General features: G+C 39.4%; 1 protein-coding gene across 2 annotated transcripts in view; it reads right to left on the bottom strand.

The window, feature by feature from the left end:
* The window catches only part of LOC126234581 (uncharacterized), a 104236-nt gene extending 77112 nt beyond the window's left edge, over positions 1 to 27124 (bottom strand). For both annotated transcript variants that reach the window (XM_049943291.1, XM_049943290.1), the window contains exons 1-3: positions 26801 to 27124; positions 26556 to 26665; positions 3490 to 3585 (exon numbers count right to left, since the gene is read on the bottom strand). In XM_049943291.1, coding sequence (XP_049799248.1) covers positions 3490 to 3585; positions 26556 to 26665; positions 26801 to 26851 — 257 coding nt within the window. In that variant the 5' untranslated portion in view covers positions 26852 to 27124. The remainder of the gene's footprint in view (positions 1 to 3489; positions 3586 to 26555; positions 26666 to 26800) is intronic.
* Positions 27125 to 27666: the final 542 nt, after the last annotated feature.

Raw genomic sequence — 27666 nt, 5'->3', positions numbered from 1 at the left:
CTCGACATCTTTATCCCAGCCAGTAGTCATGGCAGCACTCCCCAAGGGGTTATGGGCGTTGAAGTCCCCCAAAAGTAGGAATGGTGGGGGTAGTTGGGAAATCAGAGCAGCCAATTCATTAAGAGGTACTTCACTATCCAGAGGAAGGTAGACATTGCAGACGGTAATATCCAAGGTTGTCCTTATCTTCACAGCAACAGCCTCCAAAGCTGTATGAAGAGGCACTGATTCAGAGTAAACAGAGGTAAGGTCATACACACACACGCCACCTGACGCCCTGTTACAGTCAGTCTGATTTCTATAAAACTCCCGATAGCCACAAAGGGCAGGGGTCTGCATTTCTGAGAACCAGGTTTCTTGGAGGGCAATACAGAGAGCAGGTGTTGAGCTCAAAATCTGTCTTAGTTCAGTCAAGTGGTGGAAAAAAACGCCGCAATTCCACTGGAGGATGATGTCATAATCAGGCTGGAAAGACATAAAGTGCTCAAGAAGGCACGTTACAACTCAGGGTCACCTGCTGCCACCAACTGAGTACCCGTGCGAGTGACATCAATTGAGTCTGAGGGTCCGGCGAGATCTAAGTCCTCAGCGGATGCCAGAATCTCCACCTCATCCTCAGATGCAGAGCTTGTAGGTTGTGGTGGGGTGGGTGCAGCCACAAGTTCCTTGGGCTTTGAGGTCTTCTTCTTTGACTTTTCTCACTGCTCCTTGGGTTTCACTGGCTGGGAGGGCTTCACTGATTCAGTCTCCAGGACTGAAGAGGATCGTGGAGCCCTACGACCAGCTGCTTGTAGGCACTTGTGCCACTGGCGGGCATCATCCTTCCCACTGGTGGAAACCTGAGTGGGGAGAGACCCAAGGGACCCCTTGCGAGCGAGAGGAGCTGAAGAAGTTGGGCGCCTCTCCAGGTCGGAAACAGGGACGGACGTCCCCAATGGGTGGGGTGGTGGGGGGTGTTGCTCCTGAGGTAGGTGGCGCAGCAGCAGCAGGGAGGGTAGTGCCCTCCCCGGTCAAGGGGGAATGTGCGGAATGTGTAGTCTTGCGGCTCGGGGAGCCGAATGGAATGCGCTGAACTGTTGGGGCTAACATTGTTGTCATAGTGGCGACGTATGAGGAAGTCATTCGCATTGGATGGAGTTGTTCATATTTCCTCTTAGCCTCAGTGTAGGACATTCGGTCCAGGGTCTTATTCCACAATTTTCCACTCTTTCTGTAAGATCCTGCAGTCTGGTGAGCAAGGTGAATGATGCTCTTCGCAGCTGACACAGATCGGAGGCGGGGCACATGGAGTATGCAATCTTGACATGCGAGGCTGGAAGTACAGTGGGAAAACATATGGCCAAACTTCCAGTACTTAAAGAACCGCATGGGGGGAGGTTCAAAATGGTTCAAATGGCTCTGAGCACTATGGGACTTAAATTCTGAGGTCATCAGTCCCCTAGAACTTAGAACTACTTAAACCTAACTAACCTAAGGACATCACACACATCCATGCCCGAGGCAGGATTCAAACCTGCAACCGTAGCGGTCACATGGTTCCACGCTGTAGCGCCTAGAATCACTTGGGATATAGGTCTTGACTTCACAGCGGTAGACTATCACCTTGACCTTCTCGGGTAATGTATCACCCTTCAAGGCCAAGATGAAGGCACCGGTAGCAACGTGATTATCCCTCACAACCCGATGAACGTGCCAGACAAAATGCACACCTCACCGCTCTAAACTAGCGCACAGCTCATCATCAGACTGCAAAAGAAGGTCCCTATGGAAAATAATACCCTGGACCATATTTAAACTCTTATGGGGCGTGATGGCAACTGCAACATCCCCCAACTTCTCATGACTGAGTAACCATCGTGACTGGGCAGAGGATGCCGTTTTTATCAATACTGACCCAGAGCACATTTTGGACAAGCCCTCTACCTGCCCAAACTTGTCCTCTAAATGCTCTACAAAGAATTGATGCTTCACGAACACAAAGGATTCCCCATCAGCTCTCATACATACTACATACCGGGGCGAATAAGTCTCGCTATCAGTCTTAGCCTTTTGTTCCTCCCATGGTGTGGCCAGGGAGGGGAACAATTTGGGGTCATCTGTATTTGCATTAAACTGAGCCCTCGAATGCTTAGAGACTGCTGGTGGCTGGCCACCAGTAAGAGATGATGTACCACACTTCACTGCCCTGATGCCACCCACTCTGACCGAGGGACCTCCCCACGGGCACCATCCAGCCACAGCAAGGGCCACTTGGCAGGAAGGCCATTGCCGGGAGTCCCGATGCCCCAGGGAGATAGGCATCTACTCCTTGGCATACATGGGGAGTTAACGGCGCACGCATCAGCAGAGCGATCCCTGAGTTGTCAGGGGGCTGCAACCAACAAGGTACATGGAGGCCCCACCACAACAGACTGGCTACCCTGCTGGATATTGGGTGCAAGGAAGTCCATGGTCATCACCTCCGCAGAAAGTAACACTATAGTACATCGTGGAAATAGCTCCCAGGAATGAATCCTCACCTAAGAGATGGAGAACGAGCGGGGCTGCAATGCGGCGACGAGAAAGCTGGCTAAAGGTCTCAATGCATGAGGGACGCAATGCACCATGTAAAGTGCTGTTCCCCAACTGGCTTGCTCTTTGGAATAATTTTGAAATATGGAGGTTAAACCCGAGAGGAGACCATCACATAAGGGCCGAAACATTTGCGACTCCTTTTAGTCAACTCTTACGACAGGCAGGAATATCACGGGCCTATTCTTACCCCCGAACCCCGCAGGTGGTGGGGCAGAGAGCCAGGGCACGGCCGGACAGACAGCCGGGCCACGGCCCGACAGACAGCCGGGCCACGGCCCGACAGACAGCCGGGCCACGGCCCGACAGACAGCCGGGCCACGGCCCGACAGACAGCCGGGCCACGGCCCGACAGACAGCCGGGCCACGGCCCGACAGACAGCCGGGCCACGGCCCGAGAGCCAGGGCACAGCCAGAGTGTTAGGGGATGGTTAGCAACATTTTCAAAAATAACAGGTCATCTTACCCTAAAGTGAAGAAATGATAGATCTGAAAAGAAAGAAAAGAAAGTGAGTGAACCACAGCTTTGATATCTTTTTAAAGTGGGTACCCATGGGAAAAGTTGCAGGACCAGTTGGCACCAAAATCAGAACAGTCTACACTAACTAAATAAATTTTGCCATAGTGCAGGATAAGTAGAAAAATCACGTACATGGATAAAGGCAAGAGAGCACTATTTATCATTGGGACATTGCGTGCTAAACACTTTGGAGTTCCTACCAATCCTTCTGACTGATAAGAAGAATGTTAATTATTCACATTTACAGCACACATTATACAGTTTAAATTAATATTACTTTGCACACATATTTACCAGCAAATTTGCATCATATTATGATCTGAATGAATAACGGGTGGAAATTCTTTTCCTTTTAATTTAACATAAATAGCCAGTTTTAAAATACCAAAGAAACAAACCTGATAAATGCAGCATCTAGATCCCAGTCAGAAAGCAAAGGTAAATACGTCTCCTCTCCACAGTCATCATATGCTCTGTAGCACACTGTGAAATCCCTGAAGGTAGATACAAAATACAACTTAATTCAGAGTTAGGGTTAACAGAAGCAAATACAAAGACTACATATGGTGTACATTTGCTATGAATAACAGGAATGCAGCAGAGCTCAAGACAAAATCATTGTCAGCGTCGCCATTGCCATTTTTCTTCTCATAAGCCAGGCAGTGTACTCAAAAGTAATGAAAATGGAAAATCCATCATAAAATCAATATGATTTCTATTGAAATATGGTGCATCCCAAATCTTGTGTTGGATAAAATTATCTCTCAAATTTGATGACATAATGTGTGTGTTATTCAACCAAATGACCTATTTCTCTACAAAACAAATTATTTTGTCTTAACTTACTTTTGTGTGCAAGACACAAAATCATTTTCTGCCTTATTTATTCATTTCAGTAATAATGGTCACAAACAAAATCGTCATCCTCATTGTCATAATCGTAACAAAAAATAATTTGGAAAAAATCAACCTATGTAAAGCAAATTTGCAAAAATTTACACCAATGGATTCCTTAAATGCGTGATTCAGAAACTGGCTGAGCCATTAGCATTTATGTTGTAAATGGGAATAAGATTGGGCTGTAATGTCCTTTTGATGATGAGGTAATTAAAGACAGACCTCAAGCACTAAATGGGCTAGGCTACAAAGGGAAATCAGCCATGTCATTTTCAAATGAGCTATTCTGATATTCCCCTTAACCAATTTAGGAGAACACTGGAATAACTAAATAAGGATGGCAGGACAAGGATTTCAGTCCTCCTGCCAAATTCAAGTTCAGTGTCTTAATCACTGCATCAGATAACATGGCATTACTGTTATAGCAGAGTTGATTTCTCAGAATTAAGCTAGGGAGCTAAGAGATGCAGCTGTTTACATATGGATTATATTATGGATCTTGCAGTACTTGCAGAACTCATACTGATCAAGGCTGCCCCATTTATTTACATTTATTTTGCATCTACTTAGTCTCTAAACTATTGAGGCAGCAAGGGAGGGATACAGCCAAGCCAACTATTCCAAACTGTGAAAGGAATTTTTCCCTAATTCATTTCACATGAGCACAAAGTTTCTCCAATAAGGCATTGGCTAATTTCCTACCTCTCGCTTCAACTATATTGTTTACACACAAAGCCTGTATCAACAGATGATAGAGTTAACTCTATAAAACAACATGAAATTTCTGGTTTTTCTCATAGATAAAATTCATCACTGCATATCTAGTATTTATATTTTCAGTTCAAATCTATTGTCTCAGTAAGCACTACGGCCTTTTAGTTGTACATTCACTCTACAAGAAAACACATGTATAAAACATTGTAATCCAAGTTGATTAACATGTGATATTCTGTTATTAAGGTTACCACCCCTTGAAACACGCAGTCGAACAAAACCACCTTGAAGAAGATCACTTGCAACAATGACTGGAACATCGGTAGTTTTACATGCTGACAATGCGATCACAAGCTCAGAAAATTTTTACTGACTGTGAAAATGGCCACGGAAGCCTATGTTTATAAGCAGTCAATATGTTTAACACTGTAAAACACACAGTGTTGCTATTAGACATCACTACATTACAATGTTTTCATTGCAGGAGAATTAAGGAGACTGCCAGATATCACAATTTATCAAGGCAGTTATTAGGTCACCCAACTAGTAGCAATGACAATAAGTTCTGTCTCACTTTTCACAGTCAGTATTCCCCAGTAATGCAGGAAGCAGGCATGCAGATCCTTCTGGTAAATTCCATCCCCCTCAACACTGAAACTTCCAGAAAACAAACTGGTCCAACTGCTCTAAAAACCTGGATACGATCTTGGGATGGATTTGCCCATGATCAATAACTGTGACAGATTCATATGTGCAGTCGCAGCACAGCAAGAAAGTCTACTCCCAGAGGATACCAAAAGGGGAACATTCCTGGGTGGCTTGAGATTGGTGAGAAACTGTATAAGGACTTCCTCACAACTGTAGCACAAGAAATAGTATGATAACTGATGCACAGTCTTGATGCTAAGCCCCTCCAGAAATGACTGGACACAGTTGAAAAGGGACCAATAGCCTTTGTAGTCTGGTCCCTTCAACCCCCACAAACAAACAAACCAACCAACCAACAGTTGAAAAACATGACTTCAAACAATTAAGCAGAAAAGACTGGTCTCCATTACGCAACTTGGGAAGTGGAAAACTAGTAACTTGCAATAACAATCTCGTGAAACCAAATACATCTGCTGCACACATTGTCTCAACATCTAAACCATTTATTTCGGACCTCAATGCCATACAAGTGAAGTGAAACCTGAGATGCATTGTGGCAGATTGTTCACACCGTAGTCCATATTCTTTCCCATTCACTCCTAAAGATGTTTCAATAGTTTTGAAGATAATAAATCTGGTAAAGCTCCAGGCTATAACGGCATATGCCCATAATTCCTTCTGCATTATGTCAAGTATGTTAACATGTGGGCAGCCCACCAATCTTCTGCAAACAGAATCCATTCCACAACTTATGAAACACAGGAAGCTCTTTTGTATCTTAAAACCCAACAAAAAATCACAAAGTTACTGTCCTATTGCCCTTCTGAGTATGATGTACAAGTTACTTGTGAGGTTGCCATGTCCAGAAACAGCTAAAGACCCCTGCTGTACTCATTGATCTGTGTGCAGCTTATGATTCCATGTGGTGGCAGTGAGTTGTTTGTCAGTTGCTCTGTGTACTACCCTGCGGAAGAATAGCACAACTACTCAACAATTGGTTGACTGCCAGAACATTTCAAGTAATTATAGGCAATGCCACTAGTGATCAGAAGACTGTTAACAATGGCTTACCTCAAGCCTTAGTCCTAGTTCTGCTACTATTTAGCTTGTACACTGCATATACGCCAGCCACTCAGTTCAGGAAGTTTGGTTATACTGATGACTGGGGATTCCAGCCCTAATGAAACTGAATTTACATGCTTTCATCTCAGTACGAGGGCCGTTCAATAATTATCATAACACATTTTATTTGTGAAAGCATGTCATTTTATTCAGGATTCCAAAACCTATATTATTCCCCACTCTTTTGTCTATAAAATCTATTTTTCAACATAATCTCTGATCAATGTGACAGCCTTATGCCACCTTACTGTAAGGGCTTCTGTGCCCGAATGGTACCACTCTAATAGTCAATGTTGGAGCCAACATCTTGCTGCACCAATAACCTCCCCATCATCCCGTTACTGCTTCCCACTGAGTGCAGCCTTCATTGGCTAAACAGATTGAAGTCAGGAAGTGAGAGATCCATATCGTAGGGCAGATCAGAGAGAATAGTCCAACGAAGTTTTGTTAGCTCCTCTCGGGTGTGCAGACTTGCATTGTCAGACAAGGATAAGTTAGTTTGCATTTTTGTGGCAACAAACACACTGATGATGTTTCTTCAACTTCCTGAGGGCAGCACCATACACTTCAGAGTTGATTGTTGCCCCATGAGGGAGGCCATCAAACAGAATAACCCCTTCAGAGTCTCACAAGGCCATTGCCATGACCCTCCTGACAGACTGCAACTGTGAACTTTTTCTCTAGAGGAGAGATGGTGTGGTAGAATCGCATTGAGTGCCATTATGGTTCTGTTTTAAAGTGATGAAACCATTTTTCATCACCTATGACAATGTTCGACAAAAACACTGTCATGATCAGTACAAGCAATTCCACACAAATGGTCCTCCATTACTCTTTAAAGTCTCCTGTTACATGGCGAGAAACCAGCAGGCACGCACCTTTGAGTACCCCAACTGGTGGACAAGTGTCCAGTTGAGAAGTGAAATGTTGGATTGTGATCTGTTGATCACCTCAAATGAGGAAGTTCGCACATTCCAACACTGCACAAGTCACAGCTGCGAGCGGTTGGCCAGCATGCGGGCGACTGAACAGGTTCGGGTGACCTTGTTGCATTGACAACTGATGCCTTGTCCACTGACTCACCATGTTTTTGTTTATTGCCAGGTGTCCGTAGACATTCTACAAGTACCTACAAATACCTGCCAAAAAAACTCAATGGCAGCTCTCTGCTTGGAATGCACCTACATTATATATGCCATTTTAAAGGTTACATATAGCACCAACCACCTTTTGGAACTTCATGAAACTATAGGGGCTGATGTGGGAATATTTCACTATGTCCCACAACAAATTCTGAATTTTTTAACCAAATCTGATTGAGAGAAAAATCCCAGCCAACTGTGAACTGGACATATTTTTTGATGGCAACCACATCCACATCCATCGTACCTTGGAACTACACTTGATAGAACTTTGTCATTTAAACAGCACATGACAAAGACTGCAGCTAAACTGAAGTTCAAAAATAATAAGCTGCAAAAATGATATGGTACAATATGGGGTTCTGCACCATTGACCTTCCTATCATCTAACCTTGGCCTTGTCTTGTCAGCTAAATATTGCAGCCCACTCTGGATAAACAGCAGCCACATGAAGCTGGTAGATTCACAACTAAAACAAAGTGGATTGTTACTGGTACAATTAAGTCCACTCCAGTATTCTTGTTACCTGTCCTGAGCCATATTCCACCATCCAACTTGAGAAGAAAGAATATCCTTCAGAGAGAACATAAGAAAATCTGGACAACCAACAATTTCAAATTCATGAGAACATGCCAAATTAACAGACTCTGTTCCACACACACCCCTCTTAGAACAAGTAGCAACCTGGTGGACCAAAACTTCAACCTCCATGAATTTTGGATGCAATAATGGTATAACGACTATACACCAGAGCTCCATAGCTTTCTCCAAGTCAGCAACAAACCATGCAAATGATCTGCCCCTTAGAACACAGTGTACACTCAACAGGATTTGAAATAATCATGGCAAATGCAGTGACCTATTTTACAGATGGGCAGAGATTACCAATGTGAAGTGGACCTGTGGCTTTTGAAGACAGACTGTCAACCATATTGTTGAAAAGTTCCCTCAAAATTTGTACCCTGGAAACCTCTCAGACATTTGGATACTACAGTGGAGTGATCAATTATACAAATAACATGTCTGTAAATTTGTAAATTACGTATGTATTTTGTTTACATTACTATAGTGTTATGAGGAAATTTAATAGTCATACAATTAGTAACAAGAAGTCATCCACCAGTTATATTTCATCCATCTTCACCATAAATTTGTTCCATAAATATGATCTGCATGTCAATGTTTCACACTACAATAAACCTTGGAATGGTCAGTACTTTTGTGTCTTAAACTAACCCCAAGTAAACAGGTCACTGCCATGAACTGCATACACTGTCAAAACAAAAATCGACACAGACAATGGCTCAAGATGCCACATAATGTTACAACTGTCAGCACCAATAGCACTCCCAAACAAAGCCAGAATTATCATGCACAGGAACACACACTTAATGGAATTCCAAAGCAAAGACCAGACCAGGTCCAGAAAAGTGAGGTGAGAGTAGTTATATTTGAGAATCAGCATAACAAAGGTTTTTGGTGAAGAGATATGAACTGTCAATCCACTTGCTGGGTCAGCTACTTATTTTTTGTATACAGCTAACAGACAGTCCCATTTGATGTGTTTGCTATGATACCTGGAGCCACAAATGTCGAAGGCACAGTTTTGCACCATACAAATAATATTGCTGCAATTCTCCGAGTCTGCCTCCATATTGCTGGAGTGGCAAGACATAAGAAGTAGAGAAAGCAGGTGTAATGGGTTGTAAAATTCAAAATTCAGTTTGTGTGGCTAAATAGTTAAGTGACAGTCTACATATCCAAATGGCCAAGGCTTGTTCACCAGCCAATGAAGTCCTCGGCAATTTGTACACTATTACTTCTTTCACCTCTTGCAATGTTTGCCAGAGGGAAAACTGCCAAAAAGCAACACATCACAGTTCTCAGTCTGTGTTAAACTATAGGTCTTTCTATACCTGGCTGGGTCAGACAGTTCAAAATTGGAAGGGAAAGGCATATCACCTCCAATAAGTTCATGCCCAGTAAAGTACTGGGTTGTTTAAATCAGCCTTTGGGTTGATGGAAGCTTTACTCACCTAAAATGTAGGTCAATACTCAACACATCACTACAAGAGGTGTGTAGTTTGCCAATATTGGGCTCGAAACATTGACACAGAATGTGGTACACATTTGTCTTATACAAATTTAAAACGTGATTCACAGAATAAGTAGAGCTGGAGGATAATTTTTGAAAGCATATCAGGAATAGCACTGATTTATATCTTATTTTAATGAAAATAAACAGTCATGATTGCAAATGATGATTTATTTCATTACTGGTGACCAGCTTTAGTCTTAGTAAATCATCTTCAGACCAGAGGGGGCACCACTACTGACCTGCATACAGGACTAACAAATCTGTTTTACACCGGGAGGCCTCGTGGTATACAACACAGCTTTGCTCACTGTCTACACAGGTCACTTTTTTTTTTTTTTTTTTTTTTTTTTTTTTGTGCATTTGGGCAGGGGGCAGGGTTGTAGGAAAATCAATTATTACATGTAGCCATCTTTTTCTCTGTAGTTTTCATAATCAGCCAATATTTTGTGTTTATAATCTAGTTCTGTCTGCAAAATCTGATATATAAGGCAAGCAGTTTAAAGCCAAGGATTACAGCACTGAATGAAACTGCTGTGCTGGATCAGCAATCAAATCTGAGTCTGCTTCATTGTAGAAGCACTGATTGTTTTGTGGGTTGCATTGCAACTTTCAAAATTGTCCGTTCAAAAACTTGGGTATTTTTTTCTTGTTGTTTTGGTGTCATAATGAATGCATTTCAGTCTTAAGCAACAGTATGAAGTTTGGGTTTTGGGTGCAAATATATAATATATACATGTTAATTGAAGCTATTGCAGCAATAAAAAGTTCCCTAATAACTATAAAGCTTATCATTCACTATCTGTAGCTTAGTCAGTCTGACATCATGCAGTAAAAATTGACAGGTTCAGAGTGTCAACTGCTCTCCACATTTGAAATAATATTCAGAAAGTGCGACGCATTGGCTTGTTTATGAAATAATCCGATATAGTTTATATTTTGAATGTCTTTGTCAACAAGACCTCCACTATCTTTTTCTTATGGGACAGCTATTCTTTGTATGCCGAATTTAATGTTGCACACAGCATCAATCAATATTTTGAATTGTGGGACTTTATACTTACCATTTGACCGCAAAGTCAGTTCAGTTCATATACTTTATTTTTAAAATGAGCCTCATAGTTGTAAACATTTATAAGACAAAGAAAGGATGATCTATTTCACTATTATTACTCAGAGATACATCAAATGTACAATTTCATTAAAGATAGATGATTAATATCTTTAATTTACATCAATTTCAGATTTACATCTATATAAATACTCTGCAAGCCACTGAACCAATGCTAGTAATTTCCTTTCCTGTTACACTTGCTAATAGATGACGGGAAAAACAACTATCTATATATCTCTCTAGGAGCCCTAATTTCTCTTATCTTAATTTCATGGTTCTTACATGAATTGTACATTGGCAACATATGAGGAAACCAAAACAATCTTATCTTTAATTTGCACTTTGGATCGCTATTCCCTTCAAAGTGATCATGTCAACCATCATCAAGTTTTACAACACATTGCACTTTATTAGCAGTAGAAATGGAACAACACCAATAAAAGAAATCATTTTAGTGGTTTGCACATTGGACATTTGGACACTAACACCAAAACAGATGAGAAGATTCCACAGTCTTTATCAAATATTATGAGGGCGATGAGACAGTTTTTGCTACTACCTTTGAAACAGTTTACATATTATTTTCTCTTTTCAGTTCAGGTAATTGTTGGAATTAGTGGCTAGATCTTTTAATTGCATACACATAAATAAGAGTGAAGGTTTCTTCTCAATGAAGCAGCAGTATCTGCACTCGAATTCTAGGATTTACTATCTTCTGTACAATAATGAACTGCCTCTCCAATCTTCACATTTTAATGAAGTATTTCCTGCACTCCAACTCACTGCCACATGTCAATTCTGATAGCTTCTTATGTAAGCAAGCACTGTCCAGTTGGCATAATATGAGGTGAGGTGCAAGGCGGGTAACATCAATTTATTACTACACTACTTCTTGGGTGACAGTCACTCTTATCAAATACTCTGTCTCACACCATATTAGTAATGTGACAACCTCTTTTTGAACCTACTTAGGGATACATTTGTGACGGTCACTGCTTAACTTATGGCAGTCATGTGATCAAAGTCTTCCCATAAAACATGGTAATTATGGTATTCAATGTTTGAGTCAGAAATATTTGTTTAACACAGGGTTTCCAGTGGGGCCAGCATGTTTGCAGTTTACACACATGATAAACTGTTCAGTTGTGAATTTTAAGATACAAACCTACAAAGTTCATAGAAAGACACATACCTTTTTATTTGTCCCTCTCTTGATGATATACTTAAAGAATGTGTAGACATAAGATACCTCAAACTTCATTCATATAAATCACAAACATTGTGTGCACAGAAAATCATTTCTCGTGGTGTTGGAAGGGTGCGAAGCATGGTGTAAGTTATTGTTTTACAGATACAAAGAAGGTGCACAGTTATTTTTTCCTTTCTTTTTTGCCAGTGAAGATAAAATTCTGTAGTTATAGAATAAAAGGTTTTAGGTATTTTTGATATGTCCAGTCATCTGTACATAACAATTATTTGATTTGTTGACTGATATAAAAGGGGCACTCAATAAGTAATGCAACACATTTTTTTCTAAAAGCCAGTTGGTTTTATTCAGGATTCCAATACACCATATTATTCCCCACTCTTTTGGCTACAAAATTTATTTTTCTATAATCTATATTCAATGTGACAGCCATACATCACCTTAATGGGAAGGGTCTGTCTGCCTGCATGGTACCACTCTACTGCTTGACGTCTGAGCCAATGTCTTTCTGTATCAATAACCTCCACCTCATCCAGTTGTGCAGTGATGTGTTTGATTCTCAGCTGTCAATCACCTCAAATGAGAGTGTCCCCAAGTTCCAACACTGCAGGAGTCACAGCCGTGTGCACCTGGCTGCAACGCAGGAGATCGGACAGGTTTGCATGACCTTGTTGCGATGATGACAGACACCTCGCCCAATGATTCAATGTGCTTTTGTTCCCTATCAGGTCTCCGTGAAACTTCTACAAGTGCCTACAAATATATATTATGCTCTGGTTTTGTCAGAAGCAGCTCAATGACAGCTCTTTGCTTTGAGCACACCTCCATTACAGACACCATTTTGAAGGTTACATAAAGTGCTGGCACCTATTGGAACTTCATGAAACTATTATAGTTTTGAGGCAGAAAAATGCCACAATGTCCCACAACAAATTCTGCACTTTTCAACCAAAACCGGCTGAGAAAAATAAGATGTTGCATTAATTATTAAATTAACCTTGTATTTTACATCTTTGTACATATGAAGGTGCTCTCTGGAAATTTTCATGTTTCATTTCACCTTCTCTTCTGGGCAATATATTTTACTTCGGTCCTTTGGTTACGTTTCAGACAACATGTCTACACCTACCTACATACATACACCACAAACCACAGAACAGTGCATGGGAGAGAGCACCTTGTACCACTACTAGACATTTTCTTTCCTGTTCCACTCGGAAATAGAGCAAGGGAAAAACAACGGTCCAAAAGCATCTGTATGAACCCTAATTTCTTGCATCTTATCTTCATGGTCCTTACATGATATATATGTTGGTAGCAGTAGCATCAATCTGCAATTGGTTCTCTAAATTTGTGCTACAGTGCCTTGTGGAAAGAGCATTGTCTTCCCTCCAGGGACTCCCATTTGAGTTCACAAACCATCTCCATAATACTTGGATGCTCACTGAACCTGCTAGCAACAAATCCAGCAGTACATCTTTGAATTGCTTCAATGTCTTCCTTTAATCAGGTCTGTTGGGGATTGAAAATACACTCAGAGTAATCAAAAATGGCTCACACTAATTTTCTATACATCATCTCCTTCGTGGATGGGCTACACTTTCATAAAATTCTCTGAATAAAACAAAGTCGAGGGTTCACCATCTCTATTATCAACCTGACATGCCCATTCAATTTCATGCCACTTTTCAACATTATGCCTTGATATTTAATCAAAGTGACTGTGTAAAGCTGCATGCTACTAATGCCGTATTTGAACATAACAGGACAGTTTTCCATACTCATTTGCATTCACTCAGATTTTCCTACATTTGCATGCTGCCATTCATCACATCAAATACAAATTTTGTGTATATCATCTTGTGTCCTTTTGCAGTCACACTCAGTGGTGACATTTCCTGTACATCACACCATAATCAGCCATACATTGCTGCCCATCCTGTATGATAAATCTCATAAATGCTTTCCAGAAATCTAGGAATATGGAATCTGCCAGTTCCCCTCCATCCGTTTGTAGGATACCACGTGAGAAAAGGTTAAGCTGAGTTTCACATGAATGATGATTTTAAATCCTTGCTGATTTTTTGACAGAAGCTTTTCTGTATCGAAGAAATTTATTATATTCAGACTCAGAATGTGTTCAGGAATTCTGCAGCAAAATGATGCTAAAGATATTGGTTGTAATTATTTGGGTCACTTCATTTACACTACTGGCCATTAAAATTGCTACACCACGAAGATGACGTGCTACAGACACGAAATTTAACTGGCAGGAAGAAGATGCTGTGATATGCAAATGATTAGCTTTTCAGAGTATTCACACAAGATTGGCGCCGGTGGCGACACCTACAATGTGCTGACAAGAGGAAAGTTTCCAACCGATTTCTCATACACAAACAGCAGCCTGGTGAAACGTTGTTGTGATGCCTCGTGTAAGGAGGAGAAATGCGTACCATCATGTTTCCGACTTTGATAAAGGTCATATTGTAGCCTATCGCGATTGCGGTTTATCGTATTGCGACATTGCTGCTCGCGTTGGTCGAGATCCACTGACTGTGAGCAGAATATGGAATCGGTGGGTTCAGGAGGGTAACACGGAATGCTGTGCTGGAACCCAATGGCCTCATATCACTATCAGTCAAGATGACAGGCATCTTATCTGCATGGCTGTAACAGATCGTGCAGCCACGTCTCGATCCCTGAGTCAACAGATGGCGACATTTGCAAGACAACAACCATCTGCACGAACAGTTCGATGATGTTTGCAGCAGCATGGACTATCAGCTCGGAGACCGTGGCTGCGGTTACCCTTGACGCTGCATCACAGACAGGAGCGCCTGAGATGGTGTAATCAACGACGAACCTGGGTGCATGAATGGCAAAACGTCATTTTTTCGGATGAATCCAGGTTCTGTTTACAGCATCTTGATGGTCGCATCCGTGTTTGGCGACATCGCGGTGAATGCACAGTGGAAGTGTGTTTTCATCATCGCCGTACTGGCGTATCACCCAGCGTGATGCTATGGGGTGCCATTGGTTACATGTCTCGGTCACCTCTTGTACGCATTGACGGCACTTCGAACACTCGACATTACATTTCAGATGTGTTACAACCCGTGGCTCTACCCTTCATTCGATCCCTGCGAAACCCTACATTTCAGCAGGATAATGCACAACCGCATGTTGCAGGTCCTGTACGGGCCTTTCTGGATACAGAAAATATTCGACTGCTGCCCTGGCCAGCACATTCTCCAGATCTCTCACCAATTGAAATTGTCTGGTCAATAGTGGTTGAGCAACTGGCTCGTCACACTACACCAGTCACTACTCTTGACGAACTGTGGTATTGTGTTGAAGATGCATGGGCAGCTGAACCTGTACACGCCATCCAAGCTCTGTTTGACTCAATGCCCAGGCATATCAAGGCCATTATTACGGCCAGAGGTGGTTGTTCTGGGTACTGATCTCTCAAGATCTATGCACCCAAATTGTGTGAAAATGTAATCACATGTCAGTTCTAGTATAATATATTTGTCCAATGAATACCCGTTTATCATCTGCATTTCTTCTTGGTGTAACAATTTTAATGGCCAGTAGCGTAGCTTTCTTAAATACGGGGTCACCTGTTCTCTTCCATTCGCTTGGGACTTTTTGCTGGGCAATAAATTCACAATGAATGCAGGCTAATATAGGGGCCAATGCTGCAGAGTACTCCCTATAAAATTGAACTGGAATTCCATCTGGACCTGATGACTTATTTGTTTTCAATTCTTTCAGTTGTTTCACTGCACCATGGATGCCACTTTCTATGTCCTCCATGTGGAAAGCTGCACAACAGTCAAATGACAGTACATTTGTATGATCCTCTTGCATGTATGATTTTTTAAATGTGAATTTTAAGATTTCAGCTTATCTATTGCTATCTTCTATTGCCACCCTAGACTGGTCAACTAGTGACTGGATAGAAGCCTTCAACCCGCTTCATAATCTTACATACAACCAGAATTTTTTTTAAGTTCTGTGCATGATTTTTGACTAATGCATGACAATAGAAATATTGTTGCATTCTTCATGCATTGAAGTTCTTAAGGATGGACAAATTTCTACTAACTTTGGCCTGTCAACATTTGCACGCTTTCTTTTTTTTTTTTAACCAAGAGTGCAACAGTCCACTTCCTCAGAATTTTCTCAATTGGATTATTAAACCATGGAGAGTTCTTTCCATTCTTAATCTGGTTACTTAGCATACAAGTCTCAAGAGCGCAATTCACAATTGTTTTAAACTTTGGTCATATCCTTTTAAGCTCATCAAACTCGAGCTAACTGATGCCCATACGTTATCGAAGTGGGATGCTAACAACTGCTTATCTGCTTTTTCTAGCATAGATGCTCTCTGATGTCTTTGATGGATTTATTAATTTAGTAGCCATTGCTGCTATGACAACATCAGGATCATTCATCCTTGTTTCTATACCGTCATTGTTAATAAGGCCAGACCAGTTTGTAGCTAAAAGTTCTAAAATGTTTCCATTGAGTGTGGTTTGTGTAACTAGTTGTTTATGGCAGTTCTCAGAAAATGTGTTCAGAAGTACTACAAAAGACAAACTGATTGTACCATCTGCAGTGAATCCACACACATTCCAGCCTACACTCGGTAAGTTAAAGATACCTCCAACTAATATTGCACGATCTGGGTACTTCCACAATGCTGTCAGTAGACTTCCCTTGAATGACTCTAAAACTGTCACAGTGGAATCACATAATATTCATTAGTTCCATCAGTTATTTCCAATTGAATTGTTTTGAGTTGCAATCTCACATGAAGGTCCTTAAATTACCCCTGGTGTAAAAACATCAAAAGTTAAGCACAGTTTCAGCAATACCAAAAATAATTCATAGAAATAATTGAATTTTTAAATGATTATTGCTTCCAGCATTGCAATAAAATACAACTATTTTTTTAAAGCAACACTTATCACACATTACACTCTATGTCATTATCACCCATTACATTGTATCATAAATCTTTATAGCCAGCTCCCATATTAAGCATAAAAAACTGTTTCAATCTGATAGTTTTTCATGGTACTTGAAATAAGCATTGTGCATCTGGTGAAGTATGACAATGTTTAAGGTAGAAAATATCATGGATGTCTTTGTGTCCTGCCATCACTATCAAAACTGACAGAAAAAGGTCAGAAAAGACTAATAAAGTACTGAACAAACATCCAGGTGAAATGAAGATGAGAAATGCACAAATGCAGTAACTACATCACAACAAAACTATGTCAGACATTTTAACAATGAATTTAATTGATAATATTGAAACAGAGATATGTTAGCCTATGGTAAATGTTGCATCAGCCACCACTGTACGTACAGATTGGTTCTAATGTGAGGTCTTCTTGGATGGTGGCAAGAATAAAATCCTGATATCTTTTGTTAGTTCCTGACAGGATGAAGACAAGCAATCTAATGTTTTACAAACAGTTAGAAAATCATTAAAACTCTTATCAGTCAAAGTCACAAGTAAATAAAATTAAATCACTTAACATTATTTACTTGCAATTTTAACTATTAAAAGATTTTATTAAGGAAAGTTTTTTAACTTTTTGTTGATAATTTTTGGTATTATGTTGGGTGGATAGTTGCCAGATGAATTTGTTTTAATAATGAGTAAACAAAAACTAAACAGAAACACGAATGAGGAAACACTCCATCATGCAGCAAAACAAGTGACACTGTTCTTGGATAGAAACCAAAGAAAAAATCAAAAGAACCTAGATATGAATTGTAATCTGGTAGAAAATGGAACAACTGACTGGCTTAATCAAAAGAACCTAGATATGAATTGTAATCTGGTAGAAAATGGAACAACTGACTGGCTTAAGATCCAATGAAAATTAAGAGCAAGTGGTGGGCAACATTTGTAAATTCTGCATTTACATAAAAATCACTCTTCATTTCTCTATCTACTATAACAGAAATCAATATACCTATCTGTGTGTCATCAAGTTCAAAGTAAACTCTCACTCATTTCACAAACAAATAGAGGTAGCAAGATATGAAAAATGCTGGTTGTACATTAGATGGTAAACACACTTATTTCTCTGTTTCTATACCCATGTGGCACATGCATACAGAGCTAATAAAAATCTTACAATGGAAAATCCAGGATGGAATACTGACAACATTGCGAAAAGTATAGTTGCTACTCACCATATTACAGAGATGATGTGTTGCAGATAGGCGCAACAAAAAGACTGTCAAACAAGTTAGCTTTCAGCCAATATCGTCTTCATCAGAATTAGACAACACACACAAGCAAACAAAACCACAGTCTCTGGCTGCCGGGACTGTGGTGTGTGTGTGTGTGTGTGTGTGTGTGTGTGTGTGTGTGTTTGTTTTGTGCCTCAGCCTCTCCACTATACGAGTAGCAACTAGCCTTTTCAAAATACTGTCATTAACAAAAACAATTTTTTCCCGTCCTATTTACAATCAAAAAGTACTTGGGGATGAACCACAAAATATTATCCTTCTGAGAAGAGTTACAAGCATTGATTACTGTAAGATGCACAATGTTCTAATTGAAACCAACACTTGCTGCCATACATCACAAAATATGGATCTCTCCCTGTGTTGACAATTTTTGGGAATAGGAAATGGAATGATAACATAAGCTCAGTTCCAGGTAAAGCAGATAGCACACTTCAGTTTATTGGCAAGATACTAGGAAGATGCAGTCAGCCTACAAAGAGAAATATAAAATTCTGCACTTTAAAAAATGCGTTAAAGTAGTATCCTATGACTAAAATACCCCCAAAACACAATTGGAATCAGTCGCTAACACAAATACCTGTGTGTAACAATCTGTGAGGATATGAAATGGAATGATCACACAGGCTCAGTTGCAGCTAAAGCAGGTGACAGACTTTGGTCCATTGGCAGGAGACTGGGAAAATGCATCTGTCTACATAGAAGACAGCTTACAAAACAGTTGTTCATCCCATCTTAGAGTATTACACATGGGTAATGGACCCATATAAAATAACTGGAGGTATTGAACATACAAAGAAGCATGAATGCCTGGTGACAGGTTTGTATGACTCACATGCAAGCAACAGAGAAATGCTCAACAATATGAATTATAAGATGCTTGAAGACATATTCAAGTTATCCTGAAAACGGCTACTGGCAAAGTTCCAAGAACTCTTATTATGTTGGAAGTCTGGGAATATACTTCAACACCAAATGCAACACTCCCATAGGCACTGTAAAACCAAGAGTTAGCTAATTATAACAGACTTGCATCTAAGCAGTTATTCTTCTTACCCCCATACCCAAAACACAACCGGAAAAAGTTTGAACTCTAAATACCAACCAAATCTTAGATGCTAACAACAGTTGAAGCTGCACCCAAACAAGTAAAAATGATTTTCAACAGCATGAAGTCTTTTGAAGTTGCAAGAAAATACCTAAGTACTTGCAAAGTGAGTCATTAAATATGAAAAATAATAAGTGAGAAATTTACATATTTTCAGACAGCCATGGAAGAGGTTCATCAGGTTGTATGACAAACAAACAAATAAAATTCAAGTAACTAATATTACCAAGCCTGTTGCCCTCTATGTGAAGTGCTCAAAAGTGGGAGACTTCAATTAAAAAAGGGTACAAAATGTGTTATTGGTTGGTTTGGAGAAAGGGACCAAACTATGTGGTCATCAGTCCCTATGACCTTGGAATAACTAAAACCTATAAAACCTCACACTATAAGAGAGAAATACAATGGCCATAAAGTCCCACCCTTAAATAAAGAGATAAAAAACCCCATCACAAAGAAATCGTAATACTAGATCAGCCACTGAGGCATTGTCAGCTAATGCCAAGGGTAGTGACTCAGGAAAGCTAAGAGTTCGTCGCAGAGTGGCTAAGTAGGGACAGTCCAGTGAGAGGTGAACCACAGTCAACATTGATCCAAAGCGACAGAGAGGGGGTTCCTCAAGACGGAGGAAATAACCGTGAATCAGCCAAGTACAGCCGATGCGGAGCCAACAAAGGATGACAGAGGCCTTGCAAGAGGCCCGTAAGGAGGACCGCCACATAGTTGTAGAATCCTTTATCGCCCAGAGCTTGTTTGGCGAAGAAAGAGTGTGCCATTCTTCATTCCAAAGACCCAAAAACTGACGACATAATGCAAAGCGAAGGTCTACTTCCGGAATGCCAATAGCAAGAGATGGCCTGTGAGTAGCCAATTTAGCCAGTTGATTGGCAAGTTCATTGCCAGGGATCCCAACATGTCCTGGGGTCCAAATTAAAACCAATGAGCATCCATGTTGATCAAGGAGAGAAAGGGAGTCCTGGATAGCTATGACCAATTAGTGGCAAGGGAAGCACTGGCCGATAGCTGCAAACTCCTCAAGGAGTCACTACAGATAGTGAAAGACAGTCCTGAGCAGAAGCGGACATGGTCCAGAGCACGCAAGATGGCTACCAATTCTGCAGTAAAAACACTACAGCCATCTGGCAAGGAACGATGTTCCATGTGTCTCGCATAGGTGTATGCGTAACCAGTGTGACCAGCAAACGGGAATGAACTGAGGAGACAGTAGAATTGGTGGTGAAGGGCCTCCGGAGGGACAGAATCCTTCGAATTGATGGAGAGATCAAGACAGAAATGTTGCCGGGAGACGCACCATGGAAGGGTCTGTGCATGAGCGGAGAAAAGAGGCAGTAAAGGGAAGTGCTGGAGCTCAGGAAAGAGTGACTGAATGAGGACAGCCATCGTAAGCCCACATCGTGGCCGCCACCGCAGGAAGTTGATCTCCATGTCTGGATAAAGGAGAACATAATTAGGGTGCTTTGGGGTGAAAATGTGTTATTACTGATAGAGAAAATGACATATATAGGAATGAAAGTAACAATACAACCAGTGATTTAACAGAAATTTTAGACAGAATCCCACATTCAGGTGATTTTGTGAAAGCACTCCACAGAGACACAATCTAAATGAAGCCTCACATGTAAATAAAGCAATTATCAGCACAAGCAGAAAATTCAAGATGTAATGTAAATATTTGCAAAATGTAATATTTACTGAAGCTACGAGTTCAGTGAGAGAACATTTCCTGAAATATGGCCTGCAGAGGAAGAATTTTGACAAAACAATTATATACACAGAAATACTAAAAGATATTAACTGCTTGAGATAAATTCACAGACCAATACAACTGTCAACAATGAAAGAAGAAGTAGTGATATCACTATCTCCAGGAAAAGGAGGACCATCACAGATTAATGACAAAGAACTAGAAGAAGAAACATCGATGTGCCCCAGAGAAAAGGAAGAAACATCATTGTGTCCTCCATAAAAAGAATCCTCACAGATTCAGGACGAAGAAAAAAAAAAGATACTGCACTCTGCCTTGTAGTACAAGAAGACATGCCAATGACCCTACCAGAAGAAACCTTGTCACCAGCAAGAAGCCACAAGCAAAATTGGGGAGAGTAGAAAGAACCAAGACATCTGAAGAACAGTGTTTTTTTGTACCAGTATCTGGGAATAAAGGTGAAATAAAAAATTTGGATATAAATGTTTCCATATTAAGAATTTTACAGCGGAATGTACAGTACACATCAAGTAAACTAGAAGAGAGGAAAGTACCAGTAGCAGCAGAAGTAGCACACACTTTTATTGTGACAGAACATGGGTTAAAAGAAAATGAAATTAGTGTTTACTACAGAACTATAAAAAATTTGCTTACTTCTGTATGACTGAACATATAGGTGGAGAAGTTACAGTACATTTATGCAATGAAATGAAGTGTTTATAAATGTTATTTATATGTTTATATGTTAAATGTTTATAAATGTTATTTGAATCAGCAGTAATACAATGTCCACAGGGGGAAAATGTCTGATATTATGGCTATGCAGATTATTATGAGTCAGGTAAAACAGTAGCAGCTGATATAAATATTAACACACTGAAAGACCACTGTTATCCAAGGAGATGCAATTATCTAATCAACAATTATGATCCTAATATAGCAGTAAATAGCTCCAAAATGTGCAATAAAAAAATTAAAAAAAAAACACACATTAACAGATCATGTACTGACCAACACACCACATCACAGACAAGAAGTACAGGTCTTAAATTCAGCCAATGCAGCTCACTAACGCGTATTAACTGAAGTATCAGACAAGATAAAAAGCTCAGAAAAAAATCTTTAAAGAATGCAACAAACAAAACCAACAAACCCAAACAGCTACAAAGATTATTGAATTCTGAAGAATGGAATGATATACACTTAACAGGAAAGATAAATAAGACATGGGAAGCCCTTAGCAAAACCATTAGCCTCCTACACAAATCTTTTATGTCTTGTAGTATGTAAAAATACAGAAGTTATATGGTCTGGTGTTCAAATAAGTCATGTAACATGTTTGCAGGGAATTTATGAAGCTAACCAAAGTTGTTGCCTTCAGATCAGGCACTGTACCGCCATCATGACAATCTTTGATTCCGTTTGGTATGTAGCTTTATGTTTTTTGTAAGAACTGTGGTAATTGTGCTTAATGTGCATGATTGTTTTGTTTGTATATGGAAATTTAAGTCAATGGAACTTCTTTTCATGAATTTGTATGTTGTGTTATTAGTTGCCGTGAATAACAAATAAAATTAAGATTAATATGTAAAAAGGAGAAAGACAACCATTCAACTACAGCAGATCGATGTGTGGAGCACAATAACAAACAACAGAAAACACAATTACACTAACTTTCCAGCACTAGCTATTTTTCCAGCGACAGTACACACATCCACACACACAACTACATACACCCAAATGCACACTTCCATAGCCTTGTCAAGACAGTCTTGCCACACCCATGAGAGTGTGTGTTTTGGTGTATTTGATTGCATGTGTTCATGTGTGTACTACTGCTGGAAAAAAAGCTAGAGCTCAAAAACTAGCTTGAATGCTGTTTTCTATAATGAGTTACTGTACTCTGCACATCAATCCACTACAGGTGAGTGATTGCCCTTGCCTTATTTCATGTATTGCTCCACCCAGGCATTTTCATTATTGTTAAAATAAAGATTGATGTAGGTAGTGGAGATTGTTCTAGTTATTTCAATCAAGACAGATTTTCAATTACTGATAGATCAGTGAGTTTCAGTTTATTGCTATCATAGTCTTGTTTGATTCAGTGAGATCTTTGATAGTAGTTAGTTCAGCAAGCTTTGAGTTTGTTCTAGCTATTTAGGTGGAGTGAAGATTTCAGTACCAGTTCTTGCAATGAGGAGTTGTTTCTGGGTACTGTGGACTTTGTTCTAGCTGAGGGCAAGTGAAGTTTTCTAGACTATTGTTTGGTTTTTGGAGCAAGTTGTGGTTACATGGACTTCACTTGAACTGGATAGGTCAAGTGATGTTTTTGATATCAAGTTTTGGAACAAATTACGGTTTTGTGGTATTGTGGTCTTCGTCTGAACTATATGGCTCAAGTGAAACTTCTGGCACTAATTTTGTGAATACATTGTTTTAAATTTTCATTGTTCTTGCCCTGAATCTGCCAATTCCTGTTAGTTCCATGTAGTTATTAGAATCACTTTCGTTACATTTTGTATAATGGGATTGTCTTTGTCTGTTCCGATCTTGAATGCATGGCGTCATGGTAGGCATATTGCATGAGGCTGAAATGGCAGTGACCATCATCTTGATGATGTCACTGGTACTGGATGGTACAGTTATTTTGTCATGTTTGCTAATGACATTTCATTTATCATCAACAGTGTTCAACAGAGAACTAAAGTCTTCTCTAAATATGAAAATTGGAAACAATTATTTCAGTGAAAATAATATATTTATAAACGTTAATCAAGCCAAATATATGCATATAGGCTACATTCAACCAAAACCATAACTTGAACAAAATTATCATCAAGCTTGGAGGCTTAGATCTGACAGAGAAAAAATTATGAATTCCTGGGTGTGATGGTCGATCGGTACTGGACATGGGAGAATCATATAAACAATATCTGTTGCAAAATGAGTTCAACATCATTTCTGATGAGAACAATGCCGGGGACAATACAGACACACACAATATGAAGAGTGTGCTATGGTATAATCCATTCACAACTATCATATGGAATCCTGATCTGGGGAAGTGCTGCTGATGTGCAATACAAATATTACTAAAACTTCAAAAGAAAGCTGTGCCATGGGCAGCAAAATTGTCCCAATAATTTGTACAAAAATACCTTCAGGCAACTAGGCGTATCAACTGCAGCATCACTACACATAATGAAACAATTATTTATGTACATATGCATCATTAATCAGATATATCCATGATTACAACCCAAGAAGTAAGAATTATCACCACATTTCAGGAAACTGGCTCATTATTGACTGATAAAGAGCCTGTAAATGCAAGAAGACTTCTATGCATTGTTTGCCACCCTACAAAGATGACAGAAAACATTGATATTTCCAAAATGAAATTAAAATGTCATTTAGTAAAAATTTGTCCATATGATGTTAAAGAATATCATGAAGCTAAACATTAAGGTGGTGTGTTCAAACATAATGAGTTCAAAAATCTGGAATTGTTGCAGGTTGTAACAATTCACTTTATCCTGTGATAATTCATCTCTATGTAATCACTGCTTTGAAGTAGTTACCTTAAGATAAATAAGCACACTGACAGATGTGAAAATTGCTCAAATGCCAGTTTAAAAAGTCATGATTGCAAAATTTTGACATGAGTTTACTGAACAGAAAATGGGTTGAACTTAATCTCAGGAAAGATCAATTTGGGTTCCACAGATAGGTACGAAATGTGAATCAATATTGCCCCAGAGTTTTATCCCCGCAGACAGGTTGAAGAAAAACCTATATTTATAGCACCTGTGGATCCAGGAGAAACTTTTGACAAAGCTGATTGAACTAAACTCGTAGAAATTTTGAGCATATTAGGGATAAAATACAAACTGCCAGAGTTCATTTACCATCAAAGGCTATTTACAATTTGTACAGAAACCTGCTGCAGTTATAAGAGTCAAGGAGCATGAAAGGGAAGTGGTGGTTGTGAGGGGAGTGAGATAGAGTTGTTGCCTATCCTCAATGTTACTCAATCTGTACAATGGGTATGCAGTGAAGGAAACCGAAGAAAAATTTGGAGGAGGAGTTAAAGTTCAGGGAGAAGGAATAAAACCATTGATGTTTGCCAATGACTTTGCAGTTCTGCCAGAAACAGCAAAGGACTTTGAAGAGTAGTTGGATGGAATGGTTAATGTCTTGAAATGAGGATGTAACACAAACATCAAAACAAGCAAAACAAGTGGAATGGAATGGAAGCGAATTAAATCAGGCGATGCTGAAGCAATTGGCTTAGCTCACGAGAGAGTTATTTTGCCAGTAAAATTAGAGGGTATATAAAATGTACCGGCAATGGAAAGAAAAACACATCAGAGAACTCTGTTAATGTGAAACATAGCTTTAAGCATCAGGAAGTCTTTTTTGGAGGTGTTTCGGGTGTAGCCTCATACGGAAGTGAAATGTGGACAACAAACAGCTTAGACAAAAGGGGAATAGAAGCTTTTGAAATGCAGTGCTACAGAGGAATCTGAAGATTAGACGCATACATTACATAACAAATGAGAAAGTACTGAACGCAACTTGGGGAAAATGACATTTGAGGCATAGCTTGACCATAAAAGGGGCTCAGTTGATATGACACATTCTGAGACATCAAGGAATCACTAGTTTAGTACTACAGGGAAGCGTAGCCGGGACAAAAATTGTAAAATGAGACAAAGAGATGAATACAGTAACCAGTTTTGAAAGATAGTAGGTTGCATTAGTTATTTGGAGATGAAGAGTTTAGCAGAGGATAAAGTAGCACAGAGAGCTGTGTCAAACCAGTGTTCGGACTGAAGACCACAACAAACAAGCATGCCTTCTATTGAGATATATTTGAGTTACTTCATGTAAGGAGCTAAAAAATCTTAGCAGGTATCATTAGTTTTTGATATTTATATTAAGATTATCATTCATTTTATTAATATATTCATAGAACTGTTTGTGTTTAAATGTCATCTAAAACTGATGTATCCAATACTATTGCACAGTGCTTTGCAAAGTATGTATGTAGACTACTTCAACTTTAATAACTTCTTTACTGATGTGTACATGAAAGTCTGTGCTCCATTTCAGTTAGGCTAACGATTCATTTGAATAATGGTTTCTCCCTAGAGAATTATTTTCTCTGGGCCTTCACATTAAATAAATGTCTCCTGAATATCTTACATTTCTTGTCAAAACAAGTAGTACGTTAACCAATTAAATGTTGGAAAATAAACAACTTATTGTAGAGACACATCAAGCAGTGATGAAAAGCTTTACTAGAATCTGCCCATGTACCTCGCATGAAATTGGTTGAAAGCGATCGTATTTAAGAATGCTGAAGTTAAATTACAACTATTTCATTATGCAGCCCGCACTGCAAAGCTCGCTTACCCTTTAATATCAAATGCTTTCGCCAAGATACTCTGAAGTACTTCAAATGATGTTATTTGGGGATCAACACTAAATTTCCTGTGTTCCCTGGGCATGACTCCTTCACATTTCTGAAATAGATTACTTTACGTAAGCGAATGTGAAATAAAAACATGCAACAAATATTACACATTCGTACTGGCAACTTAAATGATCGTGTTGTTCGCTGACAAAATATGGATTGCCCTAATAATGAACAGCCGTACCGTCACTTTCACTCTTATTGCTTCACGGCCATAACCGAATAGCCCCGCCATGGTGTAGCACAAATATTTTGTTTAGAAAAATCACTTCATTCGCTTCTCATTTCGGTTTTTCAAAGACGCGCTTCCCTTGACATCTGTCAGTCATTACTCGATAGACGTACATGTCCAGCAGTATCTGTCAGACTGCACCAATCGGTTTCAAATACAGAAGAGTAGCCAGCCAATATTTTTGCATATTAGTCCCTAATGTTTCTTCAATAACATACAAATCGCATTGCAAAATTTATTTCATTAAATATCTATTACTTGAGCCCACATGATAACATTTTCACACTACGCCAGCAGACGACCATTATACAAATTGTCAAAGATATTCCCTAATACAACACGACGTCCACAGATAATTTTAGGAGTCGGTGTCTCCTGCGAGTAATGCATCGCACTTTCTAGGTAAAAAGAGAGAAGAAGAAAAAATAATTTATCAGGTTTTTTATTTTTATTGATTTTTATAAATATACAATAATAAGTCCAACGCTAAAAGTTGTTGTACCATTACTAAGCCAAGTCTGTTAAAGCAGTCCAAGAGGCTTTGGACATGACTTAATAATGGTCTAAAAACTTTTAGAATTGTACTTGATAGTGGCACAAAAACGAAATCTGCATAGTACAAGAGACAAATATAATAATGTACAGTCAAATGGCGGTTTAGCTCTTTTAAAATGTTTTGCATGACTATGGCTCAACACAATCGAAAACTTTTTTACGCACATTACGATAAAGAAATTGTAATTCTGTCATTTGTAAAAAGAAAGAAATGTCATACAATATTTCAAATTGTTTTTAAGGCAAATTCACACTTTACGTCA

The sequence above is a fragment of the Schistocerca nitens genome, chromosome 2 (genome assembly GCF_023898315.1).
Source record: "Schistocerca nitens isolate TAMUIC-IGC-003100 chromosome 2, iqSchNite1.1, whole genome shotgun sequence".
Lineage (NCBI taxonomy): Eukaryota > Metazoa > Arthropoda > Insecta > Orthoptera > Acrididae > Schistocerca > Schistocerca nitens.
Note: the sequence above shows the minus strand (reverse complement) of the source record. Positions and strands in the feature narration are given on the sequence as shown.